Source organism: Watersipora subatra, chromosome 7 (assembly GCF_963576615.1).
Source record: "Watersipora subatra chromosome 7, tzWatSuba1.1, whole genome shotgun sequence".
NCBI classification, from domain to species: Eukaryota; Metazoa; Bryozoa; class Gymnolaemata; order Cheilostomatida; family Watersiporidae; genus Watersipora; species Watersipora subatra.
Window position 1 is genome coordinate 17,992,476 of NC_088714.1, and position 23,559 is coordinate 18,016,034.

Consider the following 23,559-nt stretch of genomic DNA (forward strand, 5'->3'; position numbering starts at 1 on the left):
TGGCTTAGCGATGAGTTGACACACACTAACAGTTTTGAAAACGTTAAATGATTTTGTTAATTGTAAATAAAAATAGGCAAATATTTTAAAATTCACTATTTAACTGTAGTTTAATGCAAACACTCAGTTCTTTTCATTACTCCTAAATAAGGAGGAACCGATTATGAAGCCACTAAAATTGAATAGAACAAAGTTGACTGTACCTTATCTTTGTTTTTTATTGTGATACATTTTTGCCTTGAACTCTTTGCTGCCAACTCTTGGTTCAGGAACCTTCCTGTCTTTTGACTTTCCTTTTGGTATCACATAATCTTTGACAAAGTTGTACAACATGTTCTCATCTCTCAGTACTGTTTCCCTCTAAAAATCCAATCTATATATATATATATATATATATATATATATATATATACATGTATATATATATATATATATATATATATTAAGATAAGTCTCAGCGTTTATTTGTTTTGTTAGTCTGTTGCCTATAGGTATAGCAATACAATCTAGCAATGGAAAATTTGTGTGGCGCTGGAATTGAAATCGAAGTACCAAAAAGCATGCGTAACCACTAGGCTAAATCATTCTAGTTATTCTTGACCATCTTATCAATCATTATAGAAATTGCACACAAACAATATGTACTTGTTATTGTTAATTAATATTATCTTTTGCAGTTGATTTTTTAAAGCTTTTTATAAGCCATTTTAGAATAAAATCCATTAACTATTTTTTGAATTTTTAAATGTGCCATTTCAATTTCAAATGCACTGTGACACCCCTAATTTCGGTTCTTTAGGTTTGTATTAGTACTATTTACTCGAAGTTTTGATGGAAAGCCTCTGATGCAACAGTAACCTTTTTCATAAACACACTTCTATGGACTCATTGTTAATATTAAATCAATTTATACATGATTTTTATTTTGTTTTCTCTATTCATGTTAATTGTATCAGTATCAAATCATTTTTTATCGTAGCAAAACAGACTTTACCTAGCACTACTTGCTGGTTATTTCACATTTAAACTACTTTACAGTTATTTAATTTGTTTCCTAATTTATTTCAACTGCACAAAACGCTTTCTCGTAATACGAAGTTTGATAGTTAGGTAAAGGTTGTCATTGTTAAATTGAAACAAATTAGCTGTGCAAAAACTTTTATTACCCGAGCAACACCAAGCATTCATTCGGAATCTATAATGTTACAAATGTCCAAGTTAAATGCTAGAAAGGTAAAATATGATAGCAAATGTGTTACAGGTTTCAAAATCCTGGGTAAACTCTGCCTAGAATATTTGTATTCATCCTTCCAATCATATGACCAACATTCTTTTCTATTCCGTGACACCAACATACTACATCCACCATCATATGTTTCAGTTTATGTACTTTCTGTTACTACAACCTTCAACTCCCTATCCCGACTCATCTGCAACACTATTAGATTACCAACTTTTAAAACACTTTTGTTCAACTCACTCAATAGTTCCTGATTTCTGTCTTTTCATTTTTGTTTGGGCGTGCAACGAAAAACAACTTTTTTATAATTAATGGCAATAACAAACTATCCAGAATAGTAAATAGTGCCAAAGCAAAATATTCTTTTCTCAGCAGCTATATGAGCATATTCAGATAAATATTTGGTTATAATATTTATTTATAAAAATAAATGGTTTTAAAATTTATTTCAACAATTTTGTTACAACAAAATTGGACTAGCAAATTAGACTGAGAAAATAATGGAAGCCCGTCAGCTCTTTAAATGTTTGTCTTGAGCGTATTCAGAGCTGAGTGCTTTGCGTGACTATGTCATCAGCTGGTCTACTACAAAGTTATTAGCTTATGTCCTTGAACCCATCCTTTACAGAAAAATAATTTAAAAGTGGTCTCCCTTATTGAAAATCATGCACAGAACACTCAGTAAAACCTGGTTTCTTACGAGTCATATTCTATATACTGATGACTCTAGTATCTACTGCTAAATCTTGCAGAAGTATATCACTTCTGCAAGATTTAGCAGTTCGCCAATCCTAAGCTGATTTATGAATAAGTAGCTATTTTCCCTTGAAATTCAAATCTAGCTAGGAAAACCTTCCTAAATTGTAGATTATGACACATTCTCTAAAAAATGAACAATTATTTGTCGCTAAACTGTCATGAAATTAGCAAGTAACTTATTTTTTGAACAAAATACATTTCACACACAATTAAATTATTTGTAATGAATGCCTTCTAAACTACTCTATTTTTGAAATTACGAATGCTCAAATAATTTTCTTCCAATATATATTTGATGAAACAAAGAGTTAGATGCAGTCGAGCACATTCTGCCACATACTTTTCTTTACTATAATTACATGTACATGTGCGTTACAGGGCAGAATTTGAAGATATGAGAAATAACCTCACTTGTTAGCATTGATTTAAAATAGTGGTACTTAAAATACTAAAACTTATAGCAGAATTGAGCTTCAATTACTGTCAGGCACAAGTATTTTTGCCAGAAAAAGCCATGATTGAAAGTAATACTACAAATCTGAATTTTGCCTGCTATTATATGTGGTAGAAGTAGTAAATGAAAATAGGGAAAACTTATTAATTTTTGACAAAAATTAATACCAAACAAATAACAAGTAAATTATTCCAAGTAAAACAGTTTATATTACAACCTATACTGGAATAGTTCATGTTTATCAATAAAATATTAATAATTTCCCATATACAACTCACATCAACAACATCCTTCATTGCTGTCCAGCGAACATCTTTCATCAACTCTCCCTGTAGGACAAAGAATAACATAGACACTTGAACTTATTACGAACCACTTGGGTTAATGATTTGGTCTAGAGCAACTACCTGGCTAAACAAGTGTTGATTAAACTTTTAGAAAGGCTCCCGGTTGTGACAAAAATGACATGCGACGTTCAAGTCTTAATAAATTTGAGTTAAATAATGACAATCAACAAGAGCAAACAAATGTTATAGAGTAGGATATTAGCCCTACCTGAAACAGCCTGACACAAAACTGAATTACTCATAGTTAGGTTTAAGCTAACAAAATGACAGATTTTAAAGCAAGTGGAAACCACAATAAAAATAATTAGCAATTTTGTGGAGGACTGAGATTGTATACCGATTATTTACACTTATTATATTCTTATTAGCACTTGCCTGACTGTATCGAATTGCCTGAAACTTCCTTTCTTATTATGTAATATTATATTTATCCTACGTGTGCAATCTTATTATAACCAGTGCATTTCTTTGTGATGTAAGTAGACTGGTGGGTGGAGTTTAGACCGCTATATAAGCCAGTGCACGAGTTGCACTGGCATGCTTGATACCACTGGACTTCTTGTATACATGTTCTCAGCTATCAAAATATAATTATTAAACTCACAGAACTGCTTATATTAACGCTTGCCTGGTTGACTCAACAGTTGCAGAAGCAGACTCATTCTAAGCATCAGACGGAACTGCCAGGGTGGCTCTATAGGGCTAGGGATTGATCCACAGTTTTATCTAGACTTGATCAGGTATGCCATGGCATAAGAAATCAAGACCTAGAGCAAACTTCTAGTGGGTCCAGACTAGCCTGATATAGGGACCTAAAAGGCAGGATTGGTTTCAGAGTAAGCCTGATGACCAGGTACTTATTGTGAACTGACTTGACCACCCTCGGGCGCGTCAAGCAGGCCTCAGATAAGGCATACCAAGAATTCAGGTTACATCCCCACTTGTTAGTGAAGTACAGCTGACTCATTACCGGAGTCAGATCCTTTACAATATGACACTATATATCTTATGTAGACTAAGTGTGTTAAGAAACAATAGATCTCTATATTGCTTTTATAAGCTTACTGCAGACGGCAACAAAGTGTTTCTACTAATTTGTTGTTTTATCACATAATTGTAAGCAGTATGATAAGATTGAAATGGAAAGAACTATGCGAATAAGAAAGTATTGAAACTGGTTGACATCATTTCTAATATTCTCAAAGCGTTTTCCTGATTTTACTGTGACAGCTAAGCATGCCAGGAATTATTTGAGCAATTGTTTTTCATGGAACACGCTCCGCATTGTTATGTTGCACAGTGCAAATATAATTTAACATAGAGCAAGTGTTTTGGAATAAGGCACCATTAATATTCATAAATCACACTTTGTTATATGCCAAACAATGGGAACAAAAATATGTGAACTATTAAAAATGTGAAAGAATTTTATGCAGCCATCAAATTTACATAGAAAACACCGATGCTAAAAGACCAAACTTTAAACATCTGCGTCAAAAACTAATCAGGCTTGAGACCAAACCATCGGAACCTTTGAACTTCTTTTCAAATTTTCTGAGTTACTGAATTTTCCTTTGAATTTGGTAGGGCATATCAAATAACCTGATGATACAGCTCTGACTACATATTTTTTGCAATGAGAAATTCTAAAACAGTCTATCAAAACAGTCATTCGACTACACTGATCGACCTTTGCTAGGCATGATGACTTTTTAGGTAACCAATATTTGAACTTCCCCTCAAGCAGTATAGACAGTGTGACATTTATGATGCACAGCCTACGAGAGAGTGCACTAAATTTTTAAATGGTCGTACTACTAAATTTTTAAAATTTAGTTCTTCATATACATCAAAGCATTAGACTGATTCAAAGAATAAACTATTTGTGCAAAATATACTACACTGATAGAATTTTTAATCATCTCATTCATTCTACTTTAAAAGTTTTAAAAAAAGAAACAGACAATTTAGAACATAGCGATATTAATTTTGCCTGCGCCAGGGTTTATTTGAATCAGTTTTTCATACACGTCGACGTATCGAAGTCAAGCAAAGAACTATTTGGTCAAGCACATGTTAGACTGATAAAGTTCTTATTTATCTCGATCATGTTACTTTTAAAGTTCTGAGAAAAACTGAAAAAACTTTGGAGTTTTAAAAAGGATTTTGGCTAGCAATGGAAATGGTCTCGCCAGATGCTAGTACTTTGTATGCCGCTACTGAAGAGAGTTCCAATCGCTCAACGAAACAGTTTAAGGTTTTAGATCAGGATGTGAACTAACTTGTAAATGAAGTTTAAAACTGGCTCAGATTTATACCGAAGTGATTTCGATTTGAACTGTAGTTTTGATTATTCTGACAATTCAACCTTTTTTTATTTATTATCAAGGCATCAACAACAATTAGTAGGCTATACTGATAGTAGTAACACATCGTTGCAGTAGTTAAAAAGTATTTATAGTAATTGAAATAGTGATATGCCTACAGTCATTAATAGTTTTACAAGTGAACCTTAGCAAGATGCAGACATTGACGACACGCTAAGGCTGAGTAGCCTCATATTCGAAATGAATACATTTGAAAATGTGGTGAAACCAACTGCATACCTGCAAAGTTTATCTATACTTAAATGTAATCTAGTCATTTTTACCATCATTTTGTAAATAATTTTTTACTGACCATATTTTATGCTTAGTTCATGAGATCAAACAAATGGCTTTTAAGTTATGGCAGAAATAGTCAATGCAAAGCATTGACAAATATTTCAAAAAGGTTTTTCCAAAAAAGTTAATTTATAATGATGCAATATAGTTATTGGAAGTGTCATTTTGTAAACAATTTTTACCAGTCGTTTTTATACACAGTTTAAAAAGGTCCAACAAACGGTTTTTAAGTTATGATCAAAATAGTAGACCCAAAGCATCGACAATGTTTTTAATAAACCTATACTAAATAAATTAATTTATATTGACGTAATTTAGTCATTAATATCCTTTTGTAGAGAAACTTCTACCGATCATTTTAATTGCACATTTCATGAAGATCGACCAAATGGTTATTGAGTTGAAACCAAATTAGTGAGCGAAAAATAACAAGCGCTTTTTTTAAATTAATTTGCCACAGAAGGGAAACTCTGAAAATTAACTTACCCGGCAAAGAGTAAATCAGATTGAAATGATACTACAGTAAATCTCTGATTCAATGCTGGAGACTATTAAGAAGTAGGAGAAGCAACTTTTAGCAGTTATTGACCGTATGGGAAGATTGCTACAGAACTACAGTAACACCGTTGCACAATAAGGAATATATTACTTATAATACATACGTAAAAGCACATCTCATACAGTTGGCAAGCGGTGATTGCACAATGAATAAACTAATAAAATTCTCTTTAGGTTAGTTCAGAGTAACTATATGAAACTTGTACACAAGAGTTTAAAGTTTGTTAAAAAAGATAACTTAAAGCTGGATGTTTTAAACAGCCAATCCTTAAAAATCTAACTTTAATTATCATCACTTACTGCTGTCCGACATGCTGAGTTTTTTATGCATTCTAATCGATTGACATCATTTAGGACTGTAGAATTTGTGGGATCCAAAAACTTCATTATGTACACATCCGATGACTCGAGTACTACGGTTACATACTTGACTTCTTTCTGGAGGGCAAATGTTTTAATATCACCTAAAATGTTACCATTCCACCATTACACCACGCAAGCCAGAAAATAAAATTTAATTAAATTCTAAAACTTCACAACTTAACATTAAACTTTGTTTAAATTAGTACTTGATTAAATTAAGAGCTTTAGCAAAGAAAACAGGAACAATACTTGAAGTGTTAGACAGAAGTAAAGATTACATGTCTTAACTTCATATTGATACGCTCTTGCCAATCAAACTTTAAATTATTTTTAAAAAAACTCACAGACAATTTTAATACAAGCTAACTTTTTAAGAACTCAACTGTCAAATAAATACAAAGCAACCAAAATATTTTTTCTAGTTATCTTGCGCTGTCTGAAAAAAATGCTATTTCCCAAAAGCAAAGGATATGCATACTTATCAACAAGTCCACATTCCTTACCATTGAAGACATGTTCTCCGAGATATTCAACGCTTGACTCAAACACCTTGTACATTAGCAGACGCTGTCTGCAAGGAGAGACTCCGGCTAGGTAGTTGTAATCTTGAGATATTCTACATTGGTGGTGATAGTAGCTCACTCCAAGATTTCCAAGACACATCACCCCTTCCCCTTTTGACCAAGTTTCGTAGAGACTGAGAATAAGAAACATCTATATAGACCGTTGAGCATGTAGATTGATTTTAATGTACTTGCAATTGTATCACAATTTTTATAATGTTTTAATATTTAGCGCTCTCACTCTACTAGGGTGCGTTTAATATTTTCTGTTAATGAAAGTTATTTGATGATCAGTTGATGAGACCTACGTTTACTCACAAACTATTTTTATATATCGCATTCCAATATAATTATTGTTTGTATCAATAGGAAGGAAACTCACAAACGATTCCACGACAACAAGTTGTCCCATCACCTGAACACAACTATTTCATGAACTAGAAATTCCCCTGTCATACAGCCCACGACCAAAGTGATATTGGTAAAAATAAAGAGTACTGATGGTTGAGAAATGCAATATTAGCAGTCAAATGGCACAGCAGTGCGATAGGATAACTGCAATGGTAGCTGTAATGTACTGGGTTGTGGGTGTTATTATATACAACAAACAGCAATAATGATAGGAAAAGATTATACGTTTATATCCCTCCCCCTGTAACAGGAGAAATGCAATATTGGCCAATATTAGAAGTAAAATGCACTGATGCTATTAAAACCAGTATTAATAATATAGTAATAATAAAAAACCAATGCACAATTTTGTTTACATTTCAAAACCTCATAGCTCACAATATCAAGAATTTGTGATATTTATATAGATTTTTAGAAAATCTATTTAAAAAAGTGTTTGGTCATGACAAACAGCAATAATGAAAGGAAAGATTATATGTTTATATCTCTCCCCCTGCAATAGGAGAAATGCAATATTAGAAGTAAAATGCACTGATATTATTAGAATAACCAATATTATTAATATAGTAATACAGTAATAATAGAAAATTAATGCACGATTTTGTTTATATTTCAAAACATCATAGCTAACAATATCAAGAAATTGTGATATTTATATAGATTTTTAGAAAATCTATTTAACAAAACTATTTAGAAAAAGTAATAACAGTAACATATTGCCCATCGCCAATGTTGTTAGTGTGACTATAACACTTCAATAGTCATCCAAACTTATAATTAAATATTGTAATAATTTCATAAGAATCGTCAGAAAAAATATCGCCATTTCCTTTACTTTTACTGCTTTGGACATCAGTTAGAATACCAAAGTACTCAAAAGTTTCCAAAATGCAAGTTACTTTGAAATCGGCAAAAAAGAAACGATTTCAGTACTCCTACGTTAATTACAGAAACCTTCGGCAATTCGCCGTTGCTATAGACTGGTGAAATGTGCACGTTATTCGTTCGTGAAATGCGCATGAATTAATGGTTCTATTCTCTGTCGCTCGGTGTTTCAATTGCCGATCTTAATTAAGGCTTAGCAAGTTTTAATAACGATTTTTGGCCAAATTAATCTGTCTATTTGTGTATAATCCGTTCAGATGGGTAAGTTTTGAGAATATGTCGACACTTTTCAAAGACTTGGTAATATATTTAAATAGGTTTATATGTGTTTTTTATCGTTATTATACTTAAATGACTCCACAGCAAAATGGTTAAATTTGTTGATGAGATTTTAATACAAGGGTTTGCGACGTTGTTGATGAATAATTTTTGTTAGTTGTGTGCACATGCATTTATCATAAAAACTCTCAAAAATTCGCTTCGCTCGTTTGGTCGTGGGAAAATGGTCAGTTATTAACCAGAAAACTCAGGCTATGCTCTTAGTGATTTGCTAACATATCTCCATACTTGTTTTCAACAAGGTGTATATGCCTTGGTTAGCCTGAACATTGGTACCTTGAACATTCTAAAAAACTATCCCAACTTCTACTTAAATTTGAGTGTTCCGCCATTACAATCCAAATGACTTGTACATAACCATACGCATACAACCTGTGGGAGTCGGAAAATACCCTTAGAGGCAATGTTACAATAACAACATCGTTTTAGTAATTTGCCAATTTTGGCTGAACCAACCAGCTATGGATTGTTAAGCTGCTGTAAGTTGTTTGCTATTGGACAATTAAATGAGATCACTCATAATAGATGAGTGCACAATTACAATCTTCTGTAAATTAATGATGCTCAATATGTTCATACATAAAATGTTGTGTGTTGATAATGGAGCGATTGATACAATTTAGTCTGGATATTGAATAACTCAAGTGAGTCATTCTTTTACCATTACACTATTCTGGTTGTTTTCGAAAACTTCAATGGTTTTCAAACATGCCACCAAGTACCCTAGAAGATTTTACTCTAATTTTAAAAGCTGAAAATTCTTTTAACAACCATTTCTAAATTAGCTTAAATACACTTTTAAAATACTTTGATGGGTAGCAACCAAATATTGTGGTTTAAATAGTAACAAACGAATTTAATTTCACTTTTTTGATAGTGAGGATATTTTTTCATTTACTTTTCTGGTTGCTTGCTAAAATTAATAACTGTGCTTTGAAAAGTTGCCAGTTATCACAGTTGATACGCTGATAGCAGTAGTGATATTTGTGTTGGATCCTGCGACCAACACGTAGAGGCGACTAGGTCGGCTTATTCTACCGGTCTGCATTCACCCTTCACCAAGGCTGTGTGCGGGTTGCCCGTGACCAACACGCGGAGGCGACTAGGTCGACTTACACCACCGGTCAACATCAACCACCTTGCACAAGGGATAGCTCCCAGAGTGGGTTTTGTACCAGGTCGACAAGGTCGACCGGAGGTCGACGGGGTCGACGATGCTTCTATGAATTTATCAGCACAGTCCATAGACTAGGTCTTTGGAGTTAGCTATATGCTTAGTGTGGTTCTGCTATCGCTCAAGGTAACAGAAGAAGTATGGTTCCAAATGCAATGCATATATTTGAACAACATAAAAGAGCCGAGGCTCTGCCTTAAATACATTCAATTATGCAAATAAGGTAGCAAAGGCCAGCCTCCTTTAGGGGCGTGGTTACACAAATGAAAAAGGGAGCACAACTCCAAATGATATAAAGAAAAAGGGGATGGCAACATAACGTTTCCATCACACACGCCGCCCCTATAGACGACCATCGGCTATATAAAAACAAACCAAAAGAAAAGAAAAATAAAATAATATGAGAAAACACAAACTAACTGAAGCATACCAAGGATAAACAATGTCTTTCACGGACTTCAGTCGCATCTTTTATGGGGTCGACATCCGGTTTGCCAATTCTTCTAGATGACGGGCCGTCCGTCTGAGATTAGAGGCCTCTTCCCGAAGGGCGTCCACCGTGACTCGGGGTCGAATGTCTCCCAGTCGGCTCTGGACGCTTCCGACCGTTGTTAATATTTTCCTGGGAGCTGGTATGGGTCTTTCCACTTTGAGCGGACTACACCGCTGGCCTATCTGCTTTTTCTTCGGGGGAGAGGGAAAGGGCGCCTGGGGTCCTCTTCTCACAGGCGGCTTTGCCTTAACCGGCCCATAGGGTGTGGGTTTCTCGAAGGCCGGAGGGTTAATCAGTCGGACCTTCTGGCTCCACGCGGGGTAACTGGCGCGGTCGACCTCATAAATGTTGATGCCCGTTCCACCGTGGGCTTTTCGTATCTCCACATCCCTTATTCTGGACTGATGTTTAGAGATAGTGTCCTTGGAAGTTGAATTCCTCCCACATTTACAAAAGAATCTAGTGAAATGCTGCGCGATATGAATACGGCGCCGTCGGGGAGTGGACAATAGCTGCTGACACAACGGGCAGTTGGTACCACCTTCCCGGCATAACCTCAGTATCTTCCTAGCCGTTTCTTCAGAGACCCACTTGGTCGGCAGGTGAGAGTTTGGGGAGGAATCCTCTTTCACCGAGTCGGGCTCCGTATCGTCTAGGGTTTCGTTAGGAGCTGGGTGGAGTTCCAGAGGAATTATTAACTCGGGTAGTAGAGGCAAGGCTCCGATAATTGGAGAAGCCTTCTTTATTGTTTCCTTCGTTACTTCCATGGTTAGAGGAGGTGCAGATGTATACGCTTCGAGTTGACAGCAAGCAATGAGCGCGCTCTCTCTGGTGTCCAAGATGGCCGCCCTCTGACCTTGACCTCTGGTGGCTTCTCCTGATTGGACGGCGCTAGTATCATAGTCGGCTAAGTACGCAGGGGGCTTTCTGTTTCGTTGGGGTCGTGGGGTGTTTCCAGTCCCGGCGGTGCTAGCCTGAGCTCCTACATTTCCCGTGGTTCTTGCTTCCTCGGTCGTCAATCCGCAGCCAGGGTCGGGGCCAGCCCTCGAGTTAGGGTTGCGTTCCCCTGGAGAGACCGAGGAATCCTCGCCTGGAAACCGAAGTGATTCCAATCTTCCCGGCGATTGTAGTGTTGGCAACTCCATTAGTCGACTAGGCAGGAGTGATTCTGGAATAATGACATCTGGATTACCGTTCTCTCGTGATACTCGTCTCCGGGGGTGACCTCTCATGTTAGGACGTCGGGCAGGTTCGATTTCAGCTGGGGCTCGTCCTTGTTGCACCGGACTAGGGTGACAGAGCCTTAACCTTCCTTCAGCTTGAGTGGATCGCTGGCCATATCTTTCTATTTCGTAAGTATGATTTTCGTGACTCCTTAGTACGCGATAGGGTCCCACATACTTGGCCGCTAATTTTGGATTTTCCCCTTTTCTTCGCCGCTTGCTTAGTAACCATACGAGGTCACCCTCATTGAATAGCGGAGGCTCTCTCACATCGGTTGATACAATCTCCTTCTGTCTATCTCGGAGGAGAGTATGGGCTTGCATCAACCGGTCGTGAACAGTCTGGACATACTCGTGTATGCTCGTAAATGATTCCAGCCTGTTTCCATACAACAACTGGTCAGGAAGACGAAGCTCTCGACCCAACATCAAGTAATTGGGTGTTTCCTTAGTGGCGGAGTGCGGTAAACCTCGCAGCGTCCGCATGATTTGTGGCAATAACTGATCCCAATCCTCTTGTCCTCTGCCCAGTAGAAGGGCTCGTAGGGAGTCACCCAGTACTCGATTATTTCTTTCAACCACACCATTCCCTTCGGGGTGGTACGGAGTGGTCCTAGATTTGTCGACTCCCCACAAGTCAAATAGCTCTTGAAATAAAGAGGACTCGAATTGGCTCCCCTGGTCGGTGTGGATAATTTCGGGCAGACCGAAGTAACTGAATATTCTCTCGTCCAAGACCTGAGCTACCGTTGGGGCTGTAGCGTCGGGGATAGCTAAGGCATCTGACCACCGAGTGAAATGGTCAGTGAGCACCAACACCCAGCTATTTCCTCGAGGGGTCTGAGGTAGGGGTCCCACCAAGTCTACGGCTAGACGTTGCCATGGCCTCCCGGCGTACAGCCGTTGTCGGTTCCCGGAGGTCCGGCCCTTTCCCGTTTTGGCCCGCTGGAAAACTTCACAAGAGAGAACTGCCCTCCTGATATCTCCAGCCATGCCCGGCCAGTACCAATCCAGTTGGACGCGTTTCAGGGTCCTCTCCACACCGCAATGTGTTTGTTCGTGGGCTTTCCACAGGATCTCCTGTCTCAGCGTTTGGGGGCATACCACCACCACCCTTTCTCGTCCATTCTGGATGAGATGAAGGGTCAATACACCTGACTCGTCAAGCTGGAGCTGGTGGAACATCTGGGCCAATCGCTGCAACTCGGGGCTGCCTACTTGTAGCACGGCCTCTTCTATTCTTTTCCGGTTCCTGACGGCCTGATAAATTATCCCTAGGTCGGTAGCGGGCCTCTGTTGCAATGCCCGTACTTCATCTAGCGAAGTCTGCACCACCGCCAACAGTTCCGGGACCGTGATTTCATCAGTTTCTTCAACGGGTCCTGGTTCACCTGTCATCTTGACGGCCCGTAACCGAGGGTTTTGAAGCTTTCTGAGGGGGTCGTCCAACACTCCCGGTGACCCCGCACCGCATGGCAGCCGTACTGGAACTGGGCTGGCTGGTGTGGGAGTCGGGAGGTCGGGCCCTGATGTATGTCCGCTGCTGGGTAGTCGAGGCCATTCCTCCTCATCCAACTGGCGGGCGCTGGGACTGGGTCCTCCTGTACCTCTTGGTGGCTGTACTGGAACTTGGTCCACTGGTACAGTAGTTTCCCCATTTGTCCCTGGAGTTACTAGAGAGTCACACACCTGTGACCTAGTTGGCCCCCGATCCCGCTTTTCAATGGCTGCACACTGCCGGCAGTCGATGCACTGTCGTCGACTCAATCCATCGGCGTTACCGTGCTTAACGACCTTTCGATGGATAATTCGATACTTGTGCTCGGCTAGGCTCTCCAGCCACCGGGCCACCTGGCAAGAGGGTTCCTTCCTCCGGTGCAACCAAACCAAGGAGGCATGGTCTGTCCGGATAGTAAATTCTCTGCCATATAGGTAGGGCCGGAAATGTTGGACAGCCAGCACGACTGCCAGCAACTCTCTTCTAGTCACGCAGTAATTGCGTTCGGCGGAGGAGAGGGTCTTGCTATAGTAGGCTATAGGTCGCTCCTTGCCTTGCTGGACCTGGGATAGCACAGCCCCGGTTCCTACGTTACTAGCATCGGTATCGAGCACATAGGGTAAGGAGGGGTCAGGATATGCCAGTACTGGAGCGTGCGTCAGTGACCACTTGAGCTTAAGGAAAGCTTCCTGTTCCTCTCCCTCCCACTTCCAGGGGACCCCCTCGCTTGTCAACAAGGTGAGAGGTTTGGCGATCGAGGCGTAGTCAGGTACGTATCGGTGATAGTACCCAGTGGTACCCAAGTATGATCTTAACTGCGTCACATCCTGGGGTGCTGCCCATCCACTGATGGCCTGAATCTTCTCAGGGTCGGTAGCAACTCCAGTGTCGCTGACTATGTGGCCCAGGTACTTAACTTGGGTCTGGAACAGACTGCATTTAGAGGGCTTTAGTTTTAACCCGGCCTGTCTCAGTCGCTCCAACACCTCTGCCAGCCTAGTTACATGACTAGAGAAGTCTGCCGACATGACGATGATGTCGTCCAGGTACAACAGCAAAGTTTTCCAGTGTAGCCCTTGGAGGACGCGTTCCATTAGCCGCTGGAAGGTAGCCGGGGCGGAGGTCAGTCCAAAGGGGAGCACCTTCCATCTCCATAACCCACTGCGTGTAGCGAACGCTGACCGTTCCTGGGCCTCGGCAGAGAGGGGTACCTGCCAATATCCGCTCATCATATCCAAGGTACTGAAAAACCTGCTGCCGGACAAGGCGTCCAAACTCTCATCAATCCGGGGGAGGGGGTAGGCGTCCTGGCGAGTGACACTATTGAGTTTTCTATAGTCCACACACAATCGCCACGCCCCGTCCTTCTTCCTCACCAAGACCACCGGAGAACTCCAGGCCCCGTGAGCGGGCTCAATCATGCCCTGTTTCTCCAGGGCCGAAACCTGTCACTCAATTTCGGCTTCTTTCTCGTGCCCTACTCGATATGGGTGTTGACGGACGGGTTGTGCCTCTGGAAGGAGGGGGATTTCGTGCTGTACCAGGGTGGTACGCCCCACGTCCTCGCTTCCTCGGCTGAACACATCCGCATAACGGACCAAAAGGTCTTCCATCCTTCGGTGCTCGGTAGGGGACGAGCAATGTGGCGCCGCCTGTTGGAGCAAGTCCAGCATATGGGGAGGTGCGTTGGAAGCAGAAGGGGGAGGTTCCTTAGAAATCTCGGCCTCTTCTTTCGCTGGCCAGGGGACCCCTATTTCGTCCGGCCCGACTCCAGTGTATTGTCCCACAACCGTCCCTGCCGTCACGCTGACTGGATGGTCGGTAGGATTCATGCAGCGGATGGCCACTCTCCCCTTCTCACCGGGTTGATGTAGGCTGGCGGCCACCATATAACCGTTTCTTACTCCCTCGATTAACCCGACTGGTTGATAGGACGAGGACGTGAGACGTCCGGCAACCAGGACCTTGGTTCGAGGGGGAAGCGTTGTGGCTCGCATTATTTGAACTCCACTTGTCAGGGGTCGACCCTCTCTGTCAGTGCAAGTCAATTTCTGCCCATTTAACACCAACGTGGGTTGCTGAAAGTTCATCTCACAGTGGTGGTCAACCAAGAAGGGCATGCCCAGGATGGCATCTTCCTTCAGGGCACACACCACTAGAGACACAGTGACCTGGACACTCCTGACTCTGACTGGGAGAGTGATGAGTCCGTGAAACTGCAGCCGGGTACCATCTGCCATCCGCCCATAGTCTTTTCGAACCTCTAATTGGCTCTTGACATCCTTGGGTAAGCGCTCAAAGACATGTCGTCCCAACAGATTAGAGGTGCATCCGGTGTCCACGAGAAACTGGACGGGCTGACCTCCGATGCGACCTGGCAAGAAATAGCTGCTATTGTGTGGCTTCCACAATTCATCTCCATGAGTTCGTCTGGCTTGGCTCATTCTCTGGGGGCCTTTTCGGGAAGGCCGAGACGGCTTTGGCCAGACGTACGTTTCGTCCTTGGCTTCTGAGGGTGGGAGACCTGCACACTCAGGTAAGGGTTGATACTGGTTATGCAAGGGGACCGGTGGCGAGCAGGGGGGGAGCCTGGGTCGCTTAGTCCGTCGTGGCCGTTGCCACTGGCCTTGCATTGGTACAGTAGATCCACAGTCAGCGCTTCCCCCTACTGCTGTGGATGGGACCCGTTTCCCGACCTCGTGGCTTGAGGTGATTGTCCTTGGGTGACTTGAGGGCACCGGCGTTGTGTGTGCCCTGTCTGGCCGCAACCCCAACAATTTGGTCCCCTTTTCTCCACTCCCCGTCGTCCCAACAGATTTCCTTCCCTTAGTCCATCCGCTAATCCTTTTATAGCCATCAGGACGTCATTCAGGGTGGCTGATGGGGGATCCGAGTGGACGGGGGCGACTGTAGCAGGGGTAGTCTCCTCCTCCTCCACTGTCATTACTATGGGTCGGGCACCAGGCCGAGGAAGAGTGGGCTGAATTTGCAGGAACTCATTCCCTGCCTGCACTGCTTCCTCTAAGCCCTGGGCTTTTATTGCCAGAAGATGGTGTTGGAGGGGCGTGTTTCCTAGGGTCAGGGAAAACGCATCCATGGCCATACTGGCTTGGTAGGAGTCAGGAAGGTCAGCGTATGCGATCTTCACTAGACGCTCAATTTCGGTTGCGTGTTCTTGGAGGCTAGTCTTTGGCTCCCTCTTGAGGTGGAGCCTACTCTTAGCCTCTCTCGGGGAAAGCCCGTACTTCGTGCGTAAGGCCGAGAAGATGGAGGCAGGTGAACCTCCTCGACTACAACCTCTGGCTCCCTCCTTCAATGTCTCACGCAGGTGGAGGAGAGTGGCCTTCTCATTCCACTCATTAGCTTCCGCAACCTCCTCGAACTGGGAGATGAACAACTCCACATCCTCACTCCCATCGAACTTCGGTGGCTTGAAGCTAGCTTCCTTCTTAGGCATTTGTAAGGCTCTAGTAATAGCCTCTGTCAGCTGACCAATCTGGTCGACATGTTGTAATTCCGCCTCAGCCAGATCTCTGGTAGCACTCCGTCGGCTGTGTGGCATGGTTACAAGGGTTGTCTTAGAAGTCCGAATTACCGCAGTCAGATCCCACCGCTGCTACCAGTGTGTTGGATCCTGCGACCAACACGTAGAGGCGACTAGGTCGGCTTATTCTACCGGTCTGCATTCACCCTTCACCGGGGCTGTGTGCGGGTTGCCCGTGACCAACACGCGGAGGCGACTAGGTCGACTTACACCACCGGTCAACATCAACCACCTTGCACAAGGGATAGCTCCCAGAGTGGGTTTTGTACCAGGTCGACAAGGTCGACCGGAGGTCGACGGGGTGGACGATGCTTCTATGAATTTATCACCACAGCACAGTCCATAGACTAGGTCTTTGGAGTTAGCTATATGCTTAGTGTGGTTCTGCTATCGCTCAAGGTAACAGAAGAAGTATGGTTCCAAATGCAATGCATATATTTGAACAACATAAAAGAGCCGAGGCTCTGCCTTAAATACATTCAATTATGCAAATAAGGTAGCAAAGGCCAGCCTCCTTTAGGGGCGTGGTTACACAAATGAAAAAGGGAGCACAACTCCAAATGATATAAAGAAAAAGGGGATGGCAACATAACGTTTCCATCACATATTTCTAGCGCAACAAACAAGCCTATTGTAAAAGTTTTTTAAAAGTTGTAAAAGTTTTTAATTGAATTTGTTTTTCTGAATTTCGTTTTACATGTCAGTGCATTAGACAAAATCAGCTAATAGCAAAAATGTATTAACTTTGTGACTGTATGAGCATTTAGAGTCAGCTGGTGAAGATCTTTTCAATGCTAATATAAAATAAAAATGAAGAAAGCACTAAAATTTGCGAGGAAAATGAATTAACAAAAGTTTATTTTGAAAAAACTTAAAATTTATATGAAAAAGCAAGAACTTTTTTGCCAATCCTCTAAAAAATTTATTGAGACCAAGCAATATTGAGTTGAAGCTTCGAAATATTATTGCAAACCCAACGAACACTAGCTTCTGCTTAAATAACTTAAACTATTTATTAAATATATATAATATGTATACTAGATGATGCCCAGCATCACCTAGGTAATAAAAAAGCCTGCGTGCCAATTTCGTTTTATTTAACATATACAACATTTACCATCATAACTTTTAAACTTCATATCATGAGTAAAGTGATTTTTGCAGTTTAAATACATTAAGAGAAAAGCAATAACAACTGTAAAGGTGTTTAAATGTGAAATATTTAGCAAGTAATGGCTAGAGAAAGTATGATTTGTTACAATGATTACAATAAAAAGTGAATTGAGACTGATACATTTAAAACGACCTGGAAAAATAAACAAATAAATGTTGCAAGTATGGTGAATTAATAACAATTAAGAGTACATAGAATTGTGTCTAAGCTATCCATCAAAATTTTGAATATGACTACACTGGTACCCTTCAATAGTCAATAATGGCACAAAAGTAAAAATGAAATATAGAAATGAAACACATTAGTGAAGCACACGAGGGTACTTTGTCAGACCAGACCAAGAGAATGTAGAGACAATTCTTACATAAGAATGTCCGTGTGAACATTTTCTAGTTTTACAATTTCCAGTGATTGCCTTTTGCAATAACCAAAAATTGAAGATTGATATTGTGCCGTTAAGTTTGCACTGTAATGGAACATTTGATTTGAAACGGCACAATTTAAAATTACCAATAGAAAAAAAGAATAATGGATTTTGAAATGGCTTTTAAAAAAATTGCAAACGAAGAACGAACCGAAAAAGTAATATTAGTTGATAATATAACGAACATATTTAGCTTTAATCACGATAAGGATACAGTAGTTGAGCTAAAACAGATAACGGCTTGTGGTTAGGCACGTGTGTTTGCATACTTTCAATCGCAATCATCGCAAGTTCAATTCCAGTATGGCAGAAATTTTCATTTGCTAGATTTCAATCGCCATAGCTGGACGCAGTGACGACAAAAAACAAAAGACAAGCACTGAGCTATATATGTCAGGGTTTAGAGAAAAAGTGAGTTATTGTTTGACGAATGCTTATGTGCTCCTTGCGAGGTAGAGACATAAACATGGCACAAATACAAAATATAGGCAGATATAGAAGTTATTACCAGTTCAATAAAAAACGAGTAGGAAATATAAAAAAGAAAAATGAATACAACTATTGATTTTTAGATGTGGTTCGAACCAAAAAACAGAAGCCATTAAATAAACAGTTAGAATTTTGTGTTTACAATGGGAGCCCCTCAAGCAGAAAGCTACTCATATACAAGACCTGCTAGCCATCTTTTAACAGAGTTAGAAGTTTTCTTGCCAGATTGTAAGCACAACAAATAAATTCATGGTACAAACATACCGGGGATCCAGCCTTAGCAGCTGAGCATCTTCCGTAAGGAAATAAAGGTATGGCTGTGAATTTGTATTGTATCTGCTTTCTTGTATACTGTAGTTGTCTAGCACTACAAATGTATTTTAAGATTTGGCAAAAGAATGTTACGAACTTGATAAAGTGATAGCATTTCATGTGTTAATTTATGTTAAAACTAACTTTTGATTTATCTTCCTCATCCGTCATTTATGTGATAGTGCAATCAAATCATTCTGTCTACAAACTTTCACTCCAGCTGAGAATAATATTGATATGCAAACTCATGTAAAAAACTGAAATAGTTTGGCCTGTTTTATATTTTAAGACAACTAAAGCAAGATATTTAATGTACAAAACTCTTATAAGGTTTCACCAAGATTGATGATAGTCAAATATACATACAAGTAATGTTAAACATTTATCATTTTCAACCAATTGCAATAAGAATATGATAGCTCTTATATTGATAAACAGCAGCACGCTATAAACGTTGATTGCTTAGTGAAAAATGTGTTCGTGAAAAATTAAATACAGTAAGTCGCGCCTTACAACCTATGCAAAATACGTCTACTCGACTTTATGACCATGTCCGTGAGAAGGTCAGGCAGCTCAGCTCAAAGCGTGGCGCAAGCCGACACTGGCTTTTTATGTGCAATAGAAAAGGGTTAATGAGCGTCAATCCATCGAAAGCCGATTCAGATTACTGCAATGGCGCCATTAAATAATGTACTAAAAAACTGCAAACTTATAAACTATAAAATAATCAATCAAATGCTACAAATATATATTCAATAACAAATGACATAAACAAACCATATATAGATTTATAATACATTCAGGAACCAAAATTAACATTTTAAAACAAAAATTAACATTTTTAAAACCATATTAGCATGGTTTGCTCAACCAACTACGTTCCGTTGTTGCGTTCATTCGGAACCATTTCATATTCTTGTGGCTGTTCAATACCTTCCACTGTGCTTTCTGACTGCAACTTTTTACATCTTACCGAAACTCCTTGCATTTCTCGCGCAAATAATGAGAAATTGTGTGTAACCAAAATTGCCTCAAATTTTTAGCCTCAAATACGTAGTAGCACAGGTTTCATCAAAAATGCAAAAACATTTTTCACATACATCGAAGTATCAAGACTGTGTTAAAAAAATAACTACGATTAGCCTGATACAATCACTAATTAGTTCTATAGTATTGCATTCAAAGTTTTAAGTGACATTATACAGATTCAACTTACATCCAAATCGGTTTACAACCGACCGGAAACCAAACGTGGCCATAAGTCGAGGACGACCCGTACCTATTATGATTATCCACGCAAGATTACATACTGTGACAAGTACATGTAAATATAAGTTTATCTAAAACAAATTTCTACACAAACAACCATAAATTAGATAAATGACCTGCTGTTTAAGTATAACAACGACAACTTGCAAGGTCATTAGCTGCTACCAACTTTTTTTAGTAAGGTAGAATTATTAGCAACTATAACCTGGCAGAACAGTTAGAGCACAGATAATCACCATTTGCACGGTTATTGTAAAACCTTAGAAGGCTATAGATTGATGCAGCTATTACAATGTTGATTCACTGAGGCAATAGATTGATGCAGGTGGTACAGTGTTATGTCCTTAGGCTTAATGTCATGAGTTTGACATCAATTGAAAAGTAGTCTAACTTTGGCTTCAGACGGGCAGAGTCAGATAGACGCCGCTGTTATTATAGTGAGAATGGTTACACTATTACAATATATCTGACTGCTCTGCAAATATTTTCCTCAAAATAAGTAGACTTTGCTATTGGTCGATTGTTACCAATGATATTTTCCTAACACTAAAACAACTTCAGCTAAAGTACAAATACACAGGTTGTTCACTCACGCAAATGATGGTTTAATTTAGATATTTAAAAAGTTGAAGACCTTGTATGCTCAAAACTATAATATCCATAATATCCATGTTTTACCTTGCAGCAAAAACCTTGACTTGTGAGCTAACACACACTTCTATATAGAGTGAATCTAACTAGTAAATTGAAGCAAATATCACTACATGTAACTTGTCAATGGGGAGTTAATTGCAAGTCTTCACATTATATAGTGAATAGCCTAACAGAAGGTTTTGAAAATTTGTGTGTTAATAAGGCAATCACAAGCAGAAGTTTTCCTACTAGGAGAAGAGAACCATAATGAAAATTTACCTAACTTTTCTGAATTATTATAAATGAAAATACTACAAATGTCAACAAAATTTTTGATGAGCCAATATGATGAATTTTTAAAATTCGCTCAGTGATGGATTGAAATTCGATATTTTGGGTAACTCTCATTGCTAGCTAAAAATATACAGACAATTAGTAAGGATTAGCTATTTTAAAATTTATTACTTTTAGAAATCATTTATATTACATGTAAAATGGAAAAATGTGTTCTATGCATATTTTAACTGCAAAATAGATACAAAAGTGAAATGCTAAGAAACATGTCATCAGCTTGAAAAGGTATCAGGTGGCCTTAGAGTGAAAAACACTTTTGGAGGGTTATGCACAAGACCCGCAAAAACAAATTGTTTCAAAAATGCTAAAATGGGGTTTTAAAAAAGAGTTTACTTAAAAAAGGGTTTATTCGATGTAATGTACAGTTACGCATAAAATCGTTTCTTTTTCACAATAGTTAAATAGGAGTAAAGTGGTGATACAAGCACAACCAATGCTTTTCAGCCTTCGGGGTGCATAGACTGCTATAGACAGGCACATTCCAAATTCAATTTTGATATTAAAAATACAAATTATGCCCATGCATTGGATACTAATATCATGTGATTTTCGTACAATTTAATATGTTAGATAAATTATGCTACAGAACATACTAGTTAAAACCTGTAAAAACTTTGTATATCAAAGTAGAATATCAAACATATTTAGCCAGTTTAATAGTTTTACTTACTCGACGGGCTCCCATATTTCTTTTCCAAAGCAGTTGTGAAAATGTTGAGATCCTTTGTGCTTCCAACCTTCAATATTTGCAGTTGGGAGTTGCTTTGCATTACAGCAAGTTTGTATGCCTACAAATTAAGCTTCCATATATTATTGGCAGGAAATTTTACTAGATATTCCAACTGTTTATTTTAGGTAAATGGTAGCTAACGAAGAGATGCTTTGTTTTAGCTCAATAGTTGATATTTTGGTTTGGTGACTAATACACTTGAAACATTTATCTTACTATTAAATAAACTAATACGCTTGAGAGCCTTGCGCATCATGAGAGACCATCATGAATGATCAGTATGTGCATAATTAATTCACTAAGTGGCAGTTGGCCTGGCAGCGTAGTGGTTAGCCATAGATATATAAACCTAGATTGACCAATAATAGCTATTCCCATCGGTTGCCTTGTCAGACTTAAATAGCACGACGTAACGTCACTGTATTGTACCTCATGCTTGACTGCACTGTTGTTTACAATAAATCTAATAGGAAGAAGGTAACAAAATTACATTTATTTTCACATAAAAACCTTCTTGGATACATAATCCAGTAAACTAAAGCAATTCTGTGATAGTATCTGATAACCACCATAGATTAAAACTATAAAAGCTATGAATTGTTGCACACAAATCATGAGCCATCAGGGCTTTATTTGCAACCTTCTCCTATACCCATTCTCTCTTTTCCCCTTCTCCAAAGAAGAAGTGAGCAAGGAAAAAGAGAGAAGGGGAAAAGGAGAGGGGGGGCAAATAGCCAACTCACCCAAAGAGCCAGACCCTGGCTAGGTAAAAGACTAATATCATGTTGAACTAAACATTACTAAGTACAGTAATACTTCAACTTACGAGTGCTCCAACGTATGAGAAACTTGAAATACAAGCCAGCTTATAAGCTAGTTTCAGTACTAACATACGAGCCATGTTTGAGATATGAGCACGTGAATCGGTTGCCAAGTATGCCGAAGGTGTTTTAATGAGAACAGCATCACTCTGTATTTTTCAACTACTCAGGTTTATACTTTGGTACTGCGTTTTTGTGAGCGATTTTCAGTACAGAATTACACTGTATGTGAATTAAAAGTACTCTGCGTTGACTGAAAGTTTGCCAGTGAAATGAAAGATGATGCAAAGCAAAAGCAAATGATAACAGTTGATATTAAACAGAAAATTATTGAAAAATATGCGAAATGTGTATGCGTGATTGAGCTACGTAGCTCAGCAATATGACAGAAATACATCCACAATTATCAAACAGAAGAATTATATTCAGGGCATTTAGTTCGCAAAAGGACTAACCATAGTTTCTAAACGGCGCAGCGATCTTCACGACCGCTGATGGAGAGACTGCTCAGGCATTTAATTGGATAAAAGATAAACAATTGTCCGGTGACAGCGTAACTGAAATGATTCTACGTGAAAAGGCCGGTGCTATCTATCAAAACTATAAAAATAGACATTCGGACAAGTTGGCTAGTGGTCGTGCATTAATCCTTTGTGACGACACCTGTGTTCGTCCTAATCGCAACATGTTGAAAGGGCGACAAAGGCGAACGTATTTAGATAGATTTATTTTAAGACGGCCGGCTAGTCGTGAAAGCGAAACAAAGGGAAAATTAGCTAACCAGCGAGAAACTTTAAACTACGAACGCCAAAGAAATTTTAATTACGGCAAGTTAGAAA

General features: G+C 39.4%; 1 protein-coding gene across 1 annotated transcript in view; it reads right to left on the minus strand.

Moving 5' to 3' along the window:
* Positions 1-204: 204 nt before the first annotated feature.
* LOC137400497 (uncharacterized) overlaps positions 205-23,559 on the minus strand; it is a 40,879-nt gene continuing 17,524 nt past the window's right edge. The window contains exons 9-14 of the mRNA XM_068086823.1: positions 21,840-21,957; positions 18,866-18,968; positions 6,888-7,081; positions 6,322-6,485; positions 2,732-2,782; positions 205-360 (exon numbers count right to left, since the gene is read on the minus strand). Of these exons, the coding sequence (XP_067942924.1) occupies positions 205-360; positions 2,732-2,782; positions 6,322-6,485; positions 6,888-7,081; positions 18,866-18,968; positions 21,840-21,957 (786 nt within the window). The remainder of the gene's footprint in view (positions 361-2,731; positions 2,783-6,321; positions 6,486-6,887; positions 7,082-18,865; positions 18,969-21,839; positions 21,958-23,559) is intronic.